Source organism: Xyrauchen texanus, chromosome 16 (assembly GCF_025860055.1).
Source record: "Xyrauchen texanus isolate HMW12.3.18 chromosome 16, RBS_HiC_50CHRs, whole genome shotgun sequence".
Classification (NCBI taxonomy): Eukaryota; Metazoa; Chordata; class Actinopteri; order Cypriniformes; family Catostomidae; genus Xyrauchen; species Xyrauchen texanus.
In genome coordinates this window covers 39,310,404-39,331,061 of record NC_068291.1, presented here as the reverse complement: position 1 = coordinate 39,331,061, position 20,658 = coordinate 39,310,404, and the positions used below count along the sequence as shown (strand labels likewise).

The window sequence follows — 20,658 nt, the reverse complement described above, 5'->3', positions numbered from 1 at the left end:
GTTCACACGCCACATTACTTCAAAAATATTTCTTTAATACTTTCCTGATTTAGACACAAGCAATGACTTAATGCATTTAAAACCATGTTTGATCACATCAGTCTAAGCTTTCCTCTCCACAGAACTTTATTAAACATCAAATTTATTCTGATTGGCTGCAGTTGACTCATTGCTTCGCGTTTGACAAACACTCTGCTTGTCGCTGGAAACTGCAATGATTGACAAGTGAAAAAACTATTACTTACATGTAAATCTAATTTATTTTTCTACTAGCCATGATCACAACAATAGCGACAGAGTCAAGGCAATTGATCGAATTTGCCTATTAAACATTAAATATGTTCTAATTGGCTGAAGTAAAATTAATTGTGTCATACCTGGTTAGGACATGACTAACGGTGCATTCTCACCATATCGGAATTGTTGTAACATCAAGATTCACCGTATCGGAACAGCAGTAATTACAAGATTCTGACTTGTAAAAGCTCCGGTAGAATCTCAGAATCGTTACCTCGTAATAACAGTAATTCTGATAGGATGTGAACGTTGAATAACATATTAGTGACATTAACATAATGGTTCCCAACCCCTTTGACCAATGAATTTCAAGCACTTTTCCATTACATTGAGGCGATTACTGAATGACGAATTTTAAAATATCATGATGATGAATTCGCTATTGAATCAGTAAAACCAATTTGTGACTGGTTAGTTTGACCTATTCATTGAACCGACTAAAAATAACAATTCACTCTCAAATCGGACATCACTATGTCTTGTAAGCTAGTTTTACTCTACACAGGAGCAATATCTATCTGATAAAGGACCTTAGAGCAGAACACAACTAGAGAAATATATATTCAGTACAGAAACTCCCATAACTTTTAAAACTAGCTGATATTTTCAGGTTTTCTGTGACTGTGGGAACCCTATGACACTGATCAGAGCCACTGCATTGCAGATGTGATTAGCAGAGTCTTTGTTCACTCTAGCATAGCTCAGATCAGAGGTCGGTCCATCAGACGGGCAACAACCCACAAAATGACCACCTGCCATTCCATTTTAGTTTCAACACCCTGAGTCACAATTCAGGAAATATCTGAATACTGTAAACAGTTGTAAAGGGGCTTCATCACAGCTATTTTTCAAGCAACACCTTTAATTACCACTTCAGTCCATGGCCGAAAATAATAATAATGACTGGCAATTCAGCCAAACTAATGGATAGTTTTGGCACCAGGAGGTCATGATCCTCAAAAGTAAGGGGGAAGGGGAGATTAAAAAAACTAATAATCTCATAATACTTTCATGATGTTTTCAAAATGTTTTCAATTGGGTATTTGCAATAACTGCCCTAAAAAGTGGCCTCGTAAAGCATGGCAGTGTTTTCATAAATATGGTTGTTCAGGCTAATAAACAGAATTACCTCCAACCGTTCAAGGTCAGACCAGAGATGAAGCTCATGGTGATTGCAACTGGGAAAATGGGAACGTAATAGAACGGCATTAATGTCCCTGACAGTGAAGTGATTAAAAGAGAGCGGCGTATGAAGGCTTTTTAACGAGTGGAGAGGCAGCCGTAATTAAGAGCTAAACTCACACCGCTGTAATGTATGTATAATTAAATTCATTCTTTAATGCTGCAGTGTGCTCAGAGTCAGTCTGAGGAGGGACTGTTTTATGACTGCAGCATGTGGAGGCCGTCGCAACCACTCAAGCCACATTGGGCATCCTAATTTTTCAATGGACAAAGGTACAAAAAAAAGGTTGGTCGTGTGTATTTGCAGCATCCCGACACATCAATATTGGCTCAACCAATGCTATAGAATAGACCTTATTCACAGCAGAGCCATCTTTGATTTTTGACGGGAATGAAAATGAGGCTGTGAGGTAGAGATGCGCAGTCGCTTCAATGGGTTGTAGAGTTGTTTAAAATGTTTTGAGTCATACTGCTGACTAAACATTGATAAAAAATATATTTCCAAGAAATTTTATTGGGGATGATTTTTTGATCTGTGATTTAATTTAACATATTAATGGTCTGCACATGCTGCTTGTTGGGCTTACTGTATGTGTGCAGCTCTGTTCTCTGTACTCATAATCAAAGCACGTGTGAGGCTAATGAGCTGAGCGCTCCAGATTCACTAATTGCACATTTTTCATGTTTCCAAATATGCTTGGCTGCTAAAAGTTACTACCCTTGGCAGGGTAGCGACATTTTAAATTTGTCACATAGACGGCTAGGCAACATAGATCATAAAGAAATGCGGCAGCTATTTAGCCTTTTTAGAAGGCTCACGGGAGGGGCAGAGGAGGGAGACTTGTTGTTTAAAATGTGTATGTTGTAACCTTTCTATTTTTGAACGTACTTTTTACGTTTTTTTTTTATTTATTTATTTATAAATATATTTCTAAATATTTTCTACTGTTTTATTGTCTGTTTGTGTGTCATTGTCAATTGGCATTTGACCATTGGGGTTCCTGTTTGTGTTGGGTGGGGGTGGGGTTGTACATTTATATAATGTGATTCCAAATATTCTGTTATGTTTTTTTATTTGTTATATGGAATCAATAAAATTGTTAATAACAAAACAAACAAAAAAAAGTTAGTACCCTAATCTAAAGCAACCCCTTAACACTGACTTTTTTGTGGACAGAAGAGTGGATGTGAGCATTTCTCTGCAATAAACAGCCATTGTTAACTCAACTACAAACAAACGTCTTCTATCAAGTACCGTCAAAATAAAAGCTCAGCCAAAATAATGGCTTAAGGGTTTAACCGGATTGCAATGCCGCATTCAAGTGTAAATTAGTAAATACTGTAAATATGCTAATATTTTATAATAATAATTATTATTTTTATATTCCATTTCCATAATCATTTCTTAGTAATAACTCATTGGGTTCCAAAAAATAATAGTGAAAAGTGGTCTGAGACCCTATTACAAAGAGGACAGAAACAGGTACACAGTAAACAGATTCAATGTGTAGGTGATGTGAATCTGTTTTCCCCCTCTATGTTACCCAATTATTATTTATTTATTTTAGTCTGTTTTTTTTTTTAAAGGACTGTAAACATGTAAAAAATGTAAACATCCTTTTTTAAACAGTATTTATATTGGCAGAAGATCATGTTCTCCAATGACTTACATTTGGTATAAAAACATTTAAAAAAAATATATATATATTTTTTTATATTAATATTAGTATTTTTAAAATTGCTAATAATTATATCGCAGTTCAAATTGCAATATTTTTATAAATAATCACAATTAGATTTATTGTCCAAATAATTTGGCCGTAATTCAGTAGACTCAAGACAACATGAGTTGTGGAAAATTAGATGTGATCTAGGAACTTTTTGATAGTTTTATACAATGCATGTCACTGAAGATGATGGCACTACTGCGAGTAAGGTCTATAAGTTTGTGGCAGGGCTATCCGTTTGTCTGACCAATAAAAGGCAGGGGAAATGTTTTGGAAACCTGTTTGAAAACAGACCTTTTTGCAAATCCTTTTTGTGACAATAGTGTTGCAGAAATGTCACTTTTCTTTTTATTCTTTGTATTCCACCAAGAATAATTATAGTTCTGGTTGATGCACAATACGTCTTTATGTATTTAGGACCGTAAACTATCTCAAGTCCTAGAGTGTTGTGATTATTTAAAGACAGTCTGGTGTGTTTATAATTTTATTATCTGGTGATCAATTCAAGGCTGTGTTAATTGAGGCATACTATACCTAAAGGTATAGCCATGGGAACGAGGTAGCACCGCACTGGGGAACCAGGCTGCTGTTGCTGGTTTGGGTCACTGGGTCTAAACAGGAAATGGGGCTCACCATCCACAAACTGACTAGTCTGGGTTTTAGAAGACTTCATCTTAACCCCTATGAGAGAGAATGAAAAGAAAGGGAAATGTAAAACAAAATGCTGTGCAGCAAGATCTTAAAAATAAGCGAGAAGCTAAAAATTAATATAATTAAATATTATTTGAAATGAAATGCAGAGATACCCATAAATCACCTTTGACAGTCTCTATAACTTTGGGACGTTGGGTTTTGGATTTTGGCGAGGGGGAGTTGAATCGAAGGTAAGGGCCTTTCTTCAGTGTTCGGCGATGCCCCTCATAAAGAGCTTTACCATACAGCTTGGCCAGATACTCCTGATCAACCTGAGATTTCAGCACCACTGGCTCAGACTAAAATAAATAAAAAAAACCACTCAAATCAACAAACGTACTTATGTGTCTCATGTGCCTCAACTATACAAGTATACACTCATTTGTATAATATTAAAGGAGAGACCGGGACTAGTTGTCACACTTTTTAGTCCAGCAAATATTTCTCAGAGTAGAAATATTTTTAAGTAAATGTCTACATAACCACAGACCAAGACCTTAAAGTCTTGGCTACAAAAAAAGCTATTGAACATTTTCACTATATATACACAGTTATACAGTTCACTGAACACATGTTGACCTTTTTTGTAACAACTTGCCCCAATGGGGCAATCACACTAACAAAACCAGTGGTGAAGGTTTCACGTGAATATTGGGGGGTGACGGAGAACGTATTCCCACCATCACAATCACCAAAACAAAAATCTACCTGCATTCTACAGACTATTACAGGCTTTTCAGCTAAATTAAAAAAGTTAAACAATTATGCGGCACTAAACGATTTATAAAACAACAAAAATGGAAAACATCCAAAAAGATAATTTACAAGAAATGTGACAACCTGCCCTGATAAAAATGTGACAACATGCCCTGACCTGAGTTTTCTGAAAAAACCTTTGTCCTTCGAACAAATTAAACCTTTCAGTACAATTCTGCCTTCATAATTTAATTGACTCTTGTCTGAATGTAGGTCAGTGTGGTTTGATTATGTTCGCATGTTTATGCAAGAGCTATAACTAAAAATAGTGATAGTGAAAATGTACTTTGGGGGGAAGAATTATTCTAATTTAAGAGTGTTTTGAACTAGGTGTTTAAAGCCAACATACAAAACCTCTGTTAGGGAAAACATGCATTTGCACAATTATGCTGCGTTCACACTGCCAGCTACTTACTGTAGTTGCTGCATGTCACCAGTGTCTGGTGGTTAGGTCGCTAGTGGTGTGTATGGAGAGTATATACTGCGTGGTTTGTTTACAATTAATATTATTATTAAAATATTAGGATCATGTGACCATCTTCTCTCATATTGGCTGTCGCTCCCTAAAGTCACTCTTCATTTGCATAAAGTTAAACATTTCTCAAATTTGTCGCATCGCTGGACATGCCCACATCACACCAGCTCTCATTGAAAATGAATGAGATGAGGTTGTTTTGTCACTGGCAGTGTAAACGCAGCATTAGACTTTTAACTCCAAATCTATATTGTTACTGAGAGATAGTAAACTGAAGTATAATACAATAATATTGTGTAAACACTGCACTATGGTGCACTTATATTTATAGTATACATGTACACAATACTAGGATACACTCCTTGTGGTATATACTGTACCGTATACTATGAAATGCTAATATCTATCAACTTGGTACACTATGCAATGATACACACAAACTGTTTATATAGGTTACATGCAATAAAAGTGATCACAATGCACTTACAAAGTACAATAATTACAGACTTGTTCATGTAAGCATGGAATAGCCATATGGATTTAATTTATTTTCATCTAAAACTCATGGCAACCCCAGAGTGTTGCCAGCAAAATACCTCTCAAACTCTTCTAATTGTGTGCCACATTATCTGGATTGACTGCACCTTTAACGATAAGAGCAATTACAAACCACATCTCCCTCCACACATAGTAACCTCTCAGATAACCACTGGAACGTGTTGCTAGGTTAAGACTCTTCCACATAAACACCAGGCAGCGGGGACAGCCATTAACAGGACCAGACTTGTGCCAAACACAGATAAGGCAGGCCTGTGTCTTGTCTTCTCACTCTTTATTTTTAGCGAATTAGTGTCAGGGCAACATATGGTTGCTCAAATCAGCTCATTTAGGAAAAACACAACAACATGCAGCGAACATGCATGCCTGAGTTTAAAGTGTTTACATCAAGATAATTTTGGGACTGTTGTGAGCTAATCGGGTCAGAGTGACAAGTAAACAACATACAGAAATAGATACTGTAAACAAACAGGTTAACAGATCATTAATTAATTTTCAACCTCAATAATAAAGACAGATGCTTTGGAGAGCAGCCAAATTAGCTTGTGCTATGACTTTCAGGTCACTGTATGTTTTCATTCAAAACACAATAGGCTGCTTTGCTATCTACTAGGCAGCATCCTCACTAAATTAGAAATTCATAGACAGCAATTATTTGCAAAACATAAATAGTAGTGAAGCGCACTGGAGACTCAACTCTTAAATTCAATAGAGTCTGATGTTAGCATATTGCTAAGCTAACAATGAGCTACTTAAATATAGTAAGCATAAAGCTACATAACACACACACATTGTGTAAAATAGGCTATTTTAAATAGATTTTACTTCTTTATTTTGTTTGTAAAGATATTTTTCTGTTATCAACATTTCTCACAACTTTTTTTTTACTGAGCTTGCCACAATGCATTCCAAGATGTCCTTCTCACATAAATATGGAACCTTTTCACAGACTTTTATGACAGACTTTTATTTCCACCATATTTTAGCAATGTAAATCTAGCAAACTATTTTATATTTTCTTTTGGAAAGTCATGGAAACATAACTGGGTTATTTCTTAAGCTGCTGGAGCAAATGGGAATGCAAAAAATATTTGGTGTGGTCTCCCATTCAACGCTATAGAAGTTTACCCTGCTTTATAACACAGCTCTTTGGAGTAAACTATTCTGTTTGGTCAATCGCACCATCCAGCATTCTGATATTTCGAAATAATGACCACACATCAGGGGATAAAGTGATAATTCACCAGTCATCTGGATGTTGTGAGTCCTACTTCTTGTATCACTCTGCTAAAGCTAAATAAATTATTGAAACTCAAATCAATATTTCATGTTGATTTATTATAGTCTTGCCATCTTAAATCAAATGTTTCACTAAGCTTGTCATAATGCATTCTGAGATTGCCTTTTATTTTAAGGATCCATGTGATGCTGCCTAAAAGAATGAACTATTTTGCTGCTTACTATTCGGACCTTCACATTAGGGTGTGCCTTTGATGCCTTGAAATGGTGTCCAGGTAAGAAGCTAACTAGGTTAGGAACAGAGCTTTAATATATAATTTTGACAGGAGTTTTGCCACTGTTTGCACACATTATGAATTTCATTACGCTGCAATCCCGCTCACCGTCTCTTGGCTCGGTTCAGGTTTGGTTCTGACAGACAGAGTGTGTTGTTTGCCATGTGGTAGTGTGTTCTCTGCCTGTGCTCTTACAGAGCCTCTCACAGAGGTTTTTCTCCCTGCCGCAGAGCTATTGCCTCCCCCTCTTCCTCCTCCTCCTCTTCCTCCCCCTCTCGGACCAACGCTGTGCCCACTCCTGCTCCCCTGGCCCTCATGCACCACTTTAGAGACAGCAACATCACTCCTCTCCACAATCTTCTTCTCTGAAACAGAACTCTCCCTTGCTAGCTCATCCTGCCAGAAGGGAAAGGGAAGCAAATAGAGAGATAGAGGGCATTGCAGTCAAAGAGGCTTGGAAGTGTGCACAAGAGATATTGTTTAACACTAGTAAAACCCCTAGTTTTCTACTGACATATAATTTTAAATTGCTGTCAAAATGATGCCATGCACTATAAATAACTTAAAGAGAGAAACTATAATGTACATTTGTAAGAATGTTAGAACAAAGAACACAATAGATTGTATAAAAACATCAGACTGTATTTGAGGGAAAGGAAAAAGAGAGAGAAATAATTCAGTTCAACTCACCTGAATCTCCTTGCTCAGTGTATTGATCCAGGCATCAACTGTTTTCTTTATCCTCACTTCCTCACTGACATCTCTACAGGACAAGACACATGACAGGCCGTCAACATTCAGCAAACATCCTCAAAGACATATCTAACACCAAAGGCAACAGAGCAACTTTTTTTAGGCGGAAAACCTTGTTGTGTTGCTCTAGGCGTTTTTAGTCCTTCAAATACTTTGTAGGGTACCCTTGAAACACTAGGTTGAGTTCAGGGTTCCACTTTTGGAGATTAATTGGGTTCAAAGTGGGAATTCAATTTAGCCTTTGATTCTGAAGGAAATGCATAGACACGAGTCTTCAATTCTGAATAAAATCACACAATATAAGCTAAGCTAATTTAACAATTTGTTGTTGATTTTAGCTGGTGTTTAGTGCATGAAATGGAGACAAAAATGTTAAAGCTGCACAATATATAACAACCATATTGGTTTTTGTAAAATGTAGCATTTTTTAGCACTACTAGTATTAATATAATATTTATAATATTATTATATGCAATGCAGTATATTAATACTACAAATAATTGTTATATTAATATAATATAAATAATTTAATCATTATAAATACACACATAAAATATTTTTTATGCATTTCAATTTCACAACAAAATTCCATCAAATTAAACTGAGCATTCTTTAAGAAAATGACATTTAAAAACCTGAAATTTGAAGTTTTATTAATACAATTTTGTTTAAGATTGCACAATTAAATTTGATTAATATTTGTTATGAAATTTAAATGCATTATAGTCTAAATAATAGTATTTATAAAGAATAGTATAAATTTTAATAGAGGCAAAATGGTGCATATTTATAATATCGGTTATTAAACTGATATTGTGAAAACAAGTAGTTAAACTGGATGAGCAACACTGTGGTAGTGGGTTCAACTCCCAGTGAACAAACCGAAAAATATACTGAGAAATCAGTTTGAGAAGTCAGTTTGGATAAAATGCAAAAATGATTATTGGCTAACATAATAATTGTTGGCTAGCTGTATTTGGAAAAGAAATCATCCCTGGTTTCTGTTCAGCTACTTTCAGAGATACATTTACCACAAAGTGTGAATTTAATTCATAATTTGAAAGGGAATACATAGACATGGATCTTAAATCGTAAGTTGAATTTCTATGTCTTCCAAATAAACTGAATTTAAATGGACTAAAAAACAGTTCTGCTATGTATAAACATAAATATGAGCAAATACATACAGTTGACCATTAGTAGAACTTGTGCAAGTATAGTTATTTTTATGTTCACGTCCTGACAGTCTGAGATACCACATCCCAATGAAGGACGACATCTGCAGCCAGAGCTAATCTAAATGTTGCATACTGCGTTTAGAGGCGCAATAGTTTCTCCAGTACACATTATGCAAATGCCCTGCTGTCTATTGGCCTGTTAGCCCATCTCAGCATCACTTATTGCACTGTATAAATCACTGATATGAGGAGACGAGTGACACTCCCAGCATGCTGTCCAACTGCTGCTCTGAACCGCAAACAGCCCATGTATCTAAAGCTCACTTCCATTTTCCTCTTTTCATCTCTATCTCAGAGTTTCTGGGGTTTGACTCGTGATGCAGGAGAGTTCATTAGGGCTGGAATGGGGATCATGTGCTTTTGTGGTTTTGGAGTTTACACCGTGTCAGAGAACGTTGCAAATATTTGGATTTCAATGGGAATGTTACAGTGCAAGTTAGAATGTGCCAAACGTTTAGTTAGTGAGATGGCCCTGGGGCTGAATTCATGAAACATTCTTCTTGACCACTATTTTCTATCTTACAAATATTTTGTATTTCCAAAAAGACTTCTTATGAATGTTTTTATGAATGTTCTCTATGAAATGCATGTAGGAACATTCTTACAATCGTATTATAATTTGTCCAAGAGCAATCTTAAAAATAAAGGGATGTCATAAAATATAGATATATCGATTATTGATGGTCATGTTATTTTATTGATATATTTTTGTGGCATCAATATATTCAAATTAGCCTACATTTAAATCAGAAGCCCAATTTGCATGCTTTCTAATACACTCAGTTGTCCTCTGTTTAACAGTCTTGCGTAATAGCGTTGGGAGACCACTAAAGCGTGATATAACATTTACTGAAATGTTATACGCACGATGAGCTGAAGCGGCACAGGAGATGGTAGTCCAAAGTTACGAGAATTTTGGTACTTCTTCAAAAATGAATAAAGTGACACTGATGAGTTTACAGGTTAGTGAAAATGGTGTAACTGCGCAAACTGAAGGATTAGAAATGGTGAGGCTTATTATGCAATTTCTGAAAATACATTGTGTAAGCTCTATGATGAAAGATACATCTAAACAATAGATCATCCAATGATGGCTAGAGTAAATAATATTTGTCCTTTGATAATGATTTAAGGTCAAATTTAATGGTAAACTATGCGAGTTGTGCTCCGTGGCACTGCAGAATTTTGATGCTGAGTGTTGGCAGTGTGTGTAACTTTGCATAAATAAACATTTATTTTATTTTATTTTAGAACGTGCCATGTTGTCCGACAGATGCATCCAGTGTGTGACCCCCAATAATTTACCATGCCAATCACACTTTACCAAAGCTGTGCTGAGAAATATGTCTGAAGAGACAAATACTATGCAATGAGCAGCCCTATTTTTATCTTACAAAATCCCGACATATATCGATAATCATCGGGAAAATCTTCCGATTAATGATGCATGGCTCTTTCCACACTCTCGAAGTGTAACTTACCCTTCACATGTTTCATCAGAGCTTTCTCTAATGTATTTGCCATTAGGAAGCAGCAGTGAGAATCATAATATAGACACTTCTGGATTGCGGTACCATAATGTTGTGATTTCTTATGCTTTGTGCATTGTGATACAAAATGGTCATATTACGTATTACATATTACGATAAAGAAAAAATCAATAAACGAGATCCCTACCCCAACATCCAAAGGACCCTGTCCACAAACACATCCACACAAAGAGTTACAGAACAACTCAAGGATAGACACCTGTCCACATATCTCACAATCAGCTCTCGCCAAACAAACATAAGCTCTGAGATGAAGGCCCTGGCAGCCCATAAAAGTCCAGTCACTGAGCGGCAATGTCTCTTGTGTCTCTGCTGAGTGTCTGGGGTGTGATGGATTCACCTAATCAGATGATGCTTAAAGACACTTGTATTTCCAAATGGAGCACAATTGATTCGAGCGCAGAGAATGACCTTCAATTAACCTCTTCAGACTACCCCCCCTTTTCTTTGCTGTCCTCCAACCGAACCCCTTTAAACTCATTATTATCCAGTATATTTGAGTTTCTCAGGAGGTGAAAAGTGGAAAATGAGCCATAAAGACTATTTAGCACCTCCCTTTACTAATAATCCTCCACAAAAACTGAGAAATTCACAAGAGAGCTGAAGGGAATGAAATGAAACCATGTAATAACACTTAGAGTACTTGGAAAGAGATAAAGGCTGAATTTATTTGCTGACGGCTTTAAAAATGTGACCGGCAAATTTCAGAATCAGCAAATGTTAGGAGTTGGGAGTGGAGATTAGACTACTGTGTATCGGTTAGATTTGATATGGGGTCTATGAGTCGATCAATGATTTGAATGTGAATAACAACTTAAATTTCAGTCTGTTCATTATACAAAGTAATGGTATGCCTTCAAAAGATTTTGAATATAGCACATGGGCTACTTTTATGACACGTTTGGGTGCTTTTTAAAGTTTAAAGTGAGTCACTATAAACTTTGATCGCATCATTCTTTAAAATAGCTCCTTTTGTGTTTCACCAGAAGAAAGAAACTTAGTTTTGGGACATAAGGGTGAGTAAATGATGACAGAGTTTTCATTTTTGGGTTAACCATCGGTATTCCTTTAAGGCAGACAAATTGTTCTGAAACCCACCGACTAATCGATTTTGAAAATATCTATAAATAAACTATAATTTATGACACACTAGTAACAGAATACATTCTCAAACACAAAACGATTGCTATTGTTCTGTTAAAGCACAATAATATCTAAAGAACGCAAAGGAAGAAAGAGAAACTACTTCAAAGCTGCAAAAGACTCTAGAAAATAGCAGGAGTGGACAAGTAGTGTAGATTTGGCAGTCATGAAAACCCAAAGAATTGGTCTTTGAGGATTAAAAGCGCATAATCTCTGAGGTTAATATCAGATATTATTCTCAAGGTAATTACCAGAATCATCAAGAGCTCTTTGAAAAGCCGTTGACACAACTACCAATTACATAACTTAATAATAAGACTCTTCTAAGTCTTTTCATCTGAAAGTTATGATGTAAGGCGAAAGGAAACTTGAATATAATGCAGGTGGAATTCTGAGCCTCGGCTACTGACAGAACAGAGCCATAACAATTATGAACGAAGACTGCATGAAGCATCAATAAAACCAGTTAGAAACAGCGAGATAAGTGATAAATCTCACCGCTGTCACTGAAACCCGAAGTCTTCGCCATCTGTTGAATTATGCAACGCTATTCATGAGATTTTCAGCACATGTGATAATTACAATTACAAAGTCATTGAAACTCAAACTGTGAAAATATTGCCTTTACCCAAGTGTGAGGTGTAACTTTTCAGAAGAGGGCCCACAACGCATAATGACGAAGAAAAAAAACGAGATTTGAAACTTTCACGTTTGCAAATGCCCTCATTAATATTTCACCGCAGTGGATGGCGGGAATAAAATTGAACTTCAGACTCGTTTTGCAGTGTCACATCTTCAAATGAATGAATTCATCAAGCCCCGCACATAAAGTGCGACGTGAAACGCTCTCTCCCTGCGGCACGGGTGGCGTGGGCTCAACCGGTGAATGGGGGAGAGCAGAACAGCATCTGGCACCTCAATCCCTGCTACCTTTCAGCAGAGGAAAAGATCAAAGCTATTAGAGCAGGGAGAGGCAGCTGCATCAATCAGCTCGTTTGTGTTTCCATGCACACACAGACATTAGAAGTGAGAGCTGATTGCGGCTGCCATTTTGGAGACAATTAACAATGGAGCTGACATTTTGCTTGAAGAGTTTGGATACTGAGAATGGTTTGAGATGTGTCTGAGGGGGACCGCCGAGCCAAGAAAAACAGAGCCCACTGTGCTAGGCTGTCGTGAAGCTTTCGGATTAAAACAAAGCATGATGACATCAAAGCTAATGGAAACAAAATAATTTAGCATGTAGGTTTGAAACTGGGGTCTGGGACCAAAGGAGTGCTAGGACCTCCTCGAAATATATGAGTGAAATTGTTTTTTTTAATAAATAAAATTAAATGGTGAAATAATCTATTATGGTTTCATTTCGGATTGTTCTATTGACAGTCCTAATTTTTAAAAGTAAGAAATCAAAACAAATCTACATTTAGTTTTATGAAAAACACATTTCTTATTTAATTCTAAGTGTTTAACACATCTTTCTTGCAGAATACATATTTTCAACATTAGTTTACACTTGTATTTTGTTTTTAGTGGTGTTTCTCCTCACCACGGTCACTTTTAGTTGCTAACTGTGGGCTGTTAGGGCACTATTCTCTGTAAAGCTACTCTTAAACAATATTTACTGTGAAAAGTGCTTTATAAATGAATTCAAAATGTTTCTCTTCATATGAAAATTATTATTTATACTATTAAAGTGAAAAACAATTAGTCAATTTAGCATTTTGCTAATTATTTAATTTAACAACATGTTGTTTTTTTTCAATTTCGTAAATTTTTCTCACACATTAAAAATATTTAGCTGGCTTTATATTTCAGGAAAGGGTCCCTCGCAACGAGATCATCATATTTGGGGGTCCTTGCAACAAAAACAGTCAGGTTTTCACATCAGGTTATTAACAGCTGATATTTGGTGATATATCGGGCGATAACTATGCTCACTAACCCCCTTAGTTCTAATATATTAGTTAATTACAATTTGAAAAAAAAAACAAAAGAAAAATCCTAAATAAATAAATTAATATAATAAAATACAATAATTCAGAACTCATAATTAACAGCAAAAATAATTTTATATAATAAATTAATATAAATTAAATAAAACTTATAAAAAATAAATTATTTACTCATAATAATGATAATTATATTACATATCAATATAAATTATTCATTAAATACTAATAGTTTTTAATAGTATTTTAATTAAAGTTACTGTTAATATCAATAATAATAGTTATTATTATACTATATTAGGATGATATCATTTATAAATAAATATAAATGTATATTTTATTTTTTATAAAATATGATAGCAGCTTTGACATTTAAGTGTTTATTCTGGTAATGGCAAGATTACTTATTTTATTTACAAATTTATATCTCACTTTTTTTCTTTATTTCCCATATTTGTGATCAAATTGTTTGTTATTGGGCATTACATCTTGCACCAGAGGACTATAACTGTTCTTGGTCTGCATTTGTTATTTAAAAACAAATATTTACTTTTAAGTATTTGGACACCAAAATCCAACCCCCTATGATCATCCACACACCAGTATTGCATTGCGCCTTAGAAAAGCCAGAGAAATCTGCTGTTCATTCTGCTATCACAGCTTCATATAACAGACAGCAGTCCTGGAGTGGCCTTCTCTATTTCAGTTTCTGATCTGTTGCTTTAGCACTCTGCCGCTGCCATGTCTCTATCTGTCTCTCTCTCTGAAAATGTGCATTATGTGGGCAGAGACTACAGACTACAGACTCATGGTGTATCACAAGCCATTAGCTGCTCTGTGCCAGAGGGATGTGGGGTAATGTCACATTGAGAGCAGGCAGAATGGTAAGATTGTGTCTGACCTCCTGCTATAAAGCGTTACCCCTCTCGGAGAGACCTGTTAAAGCAGACCCAGTGCAAAATCAATCCCCCTTTGCCTGGCTCTGAGCACTATGTCTTTTAAATTCTGAGAAAACATATGAACTCTCCATAATTCACAGTGACATAATCTCCTGGTGCTGAGACTCAAACTACACAATGATGTGAGAGGCGCTCGTTCGGAGACTCACGTTTAAAGAAATACTTGACACAAAAGGAATATTTCCACCCAAAATGAAAATTCTGTCATCATTTACTCACCCTGATGTTGTTCCAAACCTGTATTACTTTCTGGTGCAGAACACATAAAGAGAATTTTTAATGAACATCACGATACATTTGTCTTTTTAAAAAAACCTTCGGGGTTCAGTACAAGTTGTTGGTTGATTACCACATTCGAGTCGTCCCTCCTTAAAAAAAAAGGCAAAAATCTAGGTTAAGTGAAGCACTTACAATACTAGTGAATGGGGAAAATTTTTGGAAGGTTTAATTGTAGTAATCTGAAGCTTATAATTTTATAAAAGTGCTTTAATTCTTCTGTTAAAATGTTTGTACTATTTGAGCTGTAAAGTTGTGTAGATCGGCGCTGTTTTTTGGGATTACGGGTTTTACGATGCTACGTCGTCATGGAAGTTGTAAAACTCGTTATGACTTTAAACAGAAAAGTTTAGTGAGCGTTTTAATCACACTAAAGTCATGGTAACATGCATACTGTTTACGTCTTGTGGCTATACTTTTGAAACAGTGTGCATTTTAACATTAACGGATTGGCCCGTATCACTTCCAGTGCAGTGACTCACTGCAACAAAGATTTTAGCTTTTTTTTTTTTTTTTAAAGAAAAGTAGGGACAAGGCAAAATTTGTATCAACATAATGCCACAAAGGCTTTCAATTGAGCTTAACGTGGACTATTCCTTTAAACGCTCATAAAAGCGCAAGGGGCATCAAGACTTTCAATGAAAAAGCAAAAACTTTTGTATGTCTTCAGAAGACATGGAATATTTTCATGACACTTTTTATAAGCTTTAAAGCGAGTCAATGTATGGACAAGATGGACAAGAATATTCATTAAACTTTTACATTTATATTTATATATATATATATACACACATGTAATTATTCATTAATTTCTTTTTGTGTTCTTCATAAGAAAGGAAGTCATACATACACTATTATTATTCTGTGGAACACGTTAATAGACATTTTTGAAAAATCTTTACACAGCTCTCTCCATATAATGGCAATTCAAGTCCCAAAGAGGAATAATAAACGCTCCAAAACTTGGGTGCTACATATAAATGTTTCTGAAGCCATATGATAAAAACAAATACCAAAATGTAGGTTTTTATTCAATGATAATCTTCCTCTCTGCTGAATCTCATGTCAATCTATGTTTGCGTCCAGAATTTAAAAATGGTAATGGGTGCCATTTTTGGCATTGACGTGTCATTTTTGAATCTGGACGAACACAGGCTTGACACAAGCATCCGCAGAGGTGAAGATTAACAGTTTAAAACAACTTCAATTTCAATCTGTTCTACACAAAGCTTTTGTATGGCTTCAGAAGACTTGGAATACAGCACACCAATAATATGAACTATGTTTATGTTTTTGTGTTTGTTTGTTTGTTTGTTTGTTTGTTTGTTAGCTTGATAGATGTGGTTACTATACTTCCAAAGTTCTACTTTCTTGTTCCATGTTCAAAATAAAAGCATACATGTTTTGAACAACACCAGGGTGAGCTATAGGTGATAGATTTTTCATTTTGTGTGAACCATTCTTTTAATTATATTTCTACTAGGACTGAATGTCGAGAATTCATGCACTCTTCCTCAAGCACATAAAAAAAAATGGTGATGGAAAGATGTGATGGCATACTTAAATAGGCTACAAATGTATATAGCCATAAAAGCAACTATTAGAATTTTTGTAGAACATTTGCACCATTTTTTGCTGCCATATTTAATTTATAACCCTACATGGCTGACAAACAAGCTTGCCTTGAAAGTTAATGTGATATTTTGAGCCGAGTATAATGTGATGCCAGAGCTGTTAACCTCTGGTGGTACCCTGCACTGCTCTCTGAGGTGATGTTTTGGATTGAATATATTGAGATCGAGAAGCAGCTAGTAGAGGCCTCCACTGACAGATGTCAATCAAAGTGATGGTTCCGTTTGGCTTAGCCCTTTCCTGCCTGGAGTGTGCTCAGAGGCCAGCTGTCAATCAAATTCATATGTTGGTTCACCGCCCCAGCATGGCCAAACTTTCAAAAGCATAAAAACATTTGCAAAAACCCCTTGGAATTGAGCAGCAGTGCTCTCAGAGGAGCGGATAAATTGGCTAGAGCACTACAATTTAGGACTAACAAAGTCTTATGATTTCCCGCTTATGTTACCATTAATAATCATGAGAAATACATCTAATTAAAGAGATTTGTTTTTTATGTGCCTTGCAAAAAAGTATGGTGGTGAAACAAACCACAGTTCAACTGTGTTATCAGATAGTAATATAATGGCACTCTGATATAAACTATACCATGTACTGTTCCATATTTATATGTAATGGCTTTTAAAGTCAACATGATATATTATATTTTGATTTTAAGCAAGGATTTTTTTTTTTTTGTACGGTAGTATGGTTGCTGCTTTTTCATTTTCAGATGCTCAAATTCACTGAAATGTTGCTAAACCCTCATACCTGTTTTTCGACAGTGCCTCTAACTGGCTATGAAGCACTTCTCCATCTTCGGCTCTCACAACAGCCTCCAGGTTTTCTTCTAAAACCTTCCTGCTCTGTCTGACCTGCCTCAGGACCAGTCCTGCATCCTCGAACATGGATGTGGGCGACTGGATGCTCTTCAGAATGCTCGGTCTGTTTAAAGGAACAGCCCTGACGGCAACCGGGTCAACCGTCTCTGCGGGCTGTGAACGAGGGAGACAGATCGAGAGATGTTACAAGCATTTAAATGACTGTACAAAGTGGGATTCAAAAGTCCACAGTTAAGCACCTTTCTAAATTAATATAGCAGTTTACATTACAATTTATACTATCAGCATAACAATCTGAGTGAGAATATGATTTGAAAATGAACATGAATTTCCTCATATCTTAGTATTTGTTATGTCCCCATTTTGTTTTAATGACAGCATGCATTCGAGCTGGCATGAACACCACACGTCTGTGTCAAACTTGATAATCCATGACATCCAGCATGAATTGCGAATGTTACAAGGAGCATCTGGAAATCTCACTTTTTTTGACCAAGTCAGATCATTTTTAACATGGTCAATGTCACAAATATGAACTATAAATAGTGCAGAATCTTAAATATTTCTTCTATTTATCTGTTTCATCTATTCTTTCAATTCATTTTCCAACTTTTTAACGCATTTCATAAAATTTCTTTGTTTTATATTTTTCTAACGTGTATTACCAGGTTTAACCTGAATTTTAATTGATATATATATTTTCAATGTAGACCTTTGGACCCCACAGCATATTTTTTTAAGAGAACCATAAACTCTCTATGTGCGAGAGTATCTTCAGAGAATAAATGAGTATTTAGTCAATGCCATTATGGTGTGTTGTGTTCCTGACGCATTTGGAAGCATTTTTCGTTATTTACGTTGATCAATGCTCATTAAAATTACATATGATTAGCATCTCGTTATTTTTATTATTACTATCAAATCTCGTAAATTCAATTTTTTCGGTTTAGAACAAAATCAATCAGAAATATGCACCAAGACTTCAAGATCAAATAAAGGCGACTGCTGCAGCAGCCCTGTGTAAATCTTGCCACGGATCGCTGCATCTTTCCCTGTAGTATACGTGTCAAGTTCCTTCTCAGCAAGCACAAAAGTGGGTAGCCGAGGGTCCTTGGCTGTCTCTCCCTCTCATCCTCTCCTGACAATAAATCTGTCGGAGAGCTCCATAAATCCATTACACAGGCAAGGCAGATGCTGCTCTGGTGAGCTTGCCTTGACGAGGGACTCTCTAACCTCAACCCTGTGCTCCCGTCAAACGTTAAGCCACATAATACTGTTAATAAGGTGCTTAGATAGATTTTCTTCTTACACCATGCACTGAAAGCAGTATTGTATTTCCTCTGCATATCCTAAAGGAAATATTAAAGGGATAACTCTGTCAAAAATGAAAATGTTGCCATCATTTACTCTCATGTTGTTACAAACCCATATGACTTTCTTTCTTCCTTGAAACACCAAAGGAGAAGTTTAGTAGGATGTGTTGTGTTGCTCTTTTCCATACAATGAAAGTGGATGGTGACCAGTTGTTGTCAAGCTCCAAAGAGGGAAAAGGCTGCATAGAAGTAGTCCTTGTACTTATGCACTTTATTCCTAGTCACCTGAAGCAATGCAAAAGCTTTTAACTCTGAAATTCAAGTCATTTTAGAAATGTAAGTTGTTATTCACTGAAAATCTTGCTTTGAAATCTGGCTTGATAGCTGTGGTCACCATTCACTTCCGTTGTATGAACAAGAGATGCTAGAACAGTCTACTTTAAATAACGTATTTTGTGTTCCACTGCAGGAAGTAAGTCAGACAGGATTTGAACAACAGTAGGGTTAATTTTTTCGTGAACAATTCCTTTAAGCAAGGCGTCACAGATGCAAGACGTTTATAAAATAACTGGTTAATTCTATGACAGAGTGAGTTTGGTTTGTTAGCTTCGTAGTGCTGCAATTCACATAACTGAGAACCTAACACACTGAATAGATACAAATGGTGCAATTGATGCCAATATCTGAAGTGGTGCCTGCAATGAAAGAGTCGGATAAAAAGGAGAAACATTTATTGCACATTTATTCTTAAAGCCCAGGTCTAAACTAGAGATAACAACACTGATTTATCTGAGCGGTCTGTGAATAACTGCATAGGTGAAATTACAGGATACAAAAAGTACCATTGTGCCGTTTTGTTGTTGTGGATAGAAAATGCACAGAGGAGAAACCTTGTAAACCCGGCACTGCAGAGGATGGGGTTGCCATGGGAACCTACCATGGAGATGGGGGTCGTGAAAGGAGGTGGGGCAGTGGTGGAGGGGGCGAGATAGCTGCTCCTGCTGTTCTGGGTCGACTTGGCATTCTGAACAGGAAACGCATCAGCGGTCTGGAAGGACAAGGACAGAAAAGCAGAACCTGACTTAGTTGCCGTGAACATGCACCATGAAGTTTGGATTGAATGGAAATCACATTTATGTAAAACATGAAATATGTCAACTTGCTTTTGCATGCCATTACATAATAAACTATGGTATATTCCAAAATATAGTGAGCTGCCTCACTGGTTACTGCCCACGTTGGTAGCCAACTTCTAAGGCAGCATTCTAACAGATATGGAACCTTGTAAATAAATGATATGGGATGATCTGCATAGTTGGGATGAATGATTAATCAAAATAAAATCTAAATTGTGATATGATGTAGAGCGCTTTTCAAACCGTAAAAATGCAATTTAATTAAATAAATAAATAGTCTGTACCACTGTGCTTACTGTATGCGCAGCTCTGTTCTCTTTACCATAAATTAGGGCTGTCAATCGATTAAAAGTTTTTAGCGAATTAATTACATGGTGTGCTGATTAATTAATTATTTGCATAAGTAAATAGTTTGCTGAGAAAGCCACTCAAATAACAATAATTCAATATAAAATTAGGAAATAATTATAAATAGTTAAATTTAAATAATTACAAATAAATATATAAAGCATATAAAGTATATATAAATAATATTCAGATAATTGAAATGCATTACATTATAGTAGCAGAGGTGTTTAGCATTGATAAGACAATTAAAAAATGCCTTTAGAATCCAGTGTACTGCTTATTTGCATATTATTGAACAGAAGCCAATCATTGGCCTACAGTTCACAGCAATCCATTTTGCA

The 20,658-nt window shown here is 35.9% G+C and overlaps 1 protein-coding gene across 1 annotated transcript in view; it reads right to left on the bottom strand.

Moving 5' to 3' along the window:
* kiaa0586 (KIAA0586 ortholog) overlaps positions 1-20,658 on the bottom strand; it is a 158,936-nt gene that overhangs the window by 75,510 nt on the left and 62,768 nt on the right. Inside the window, exons 11-16 of the mRNA XM_052145731.1 lie at positions 19,771-19,881; positions 17,450-17,673; positions 7,893-7,965; positions 7,311-7,598; positions 4,024-4,198; positions 3,741-3,887 (exon numbers count right to left, since the gene is read on the bottom strand). Of these exons, the coding sequence (XP_052001691.1) occupies positions 3,741-3,887; positions 4,024-4,198; positions 7,311-7,598; positions 7,893-7,965; positions 17,450-17,673; positions 19,771-19,881 (1,018 nt within the window). The remainder of the gene's footprint in view (positions 1-3,740; positions 3,888-4,023; positions 4,199-7,310; positions 7,599-7,892; positions 7,966-17,449; positions 17,674-19,770; positions 19,882-20,658) is intronic.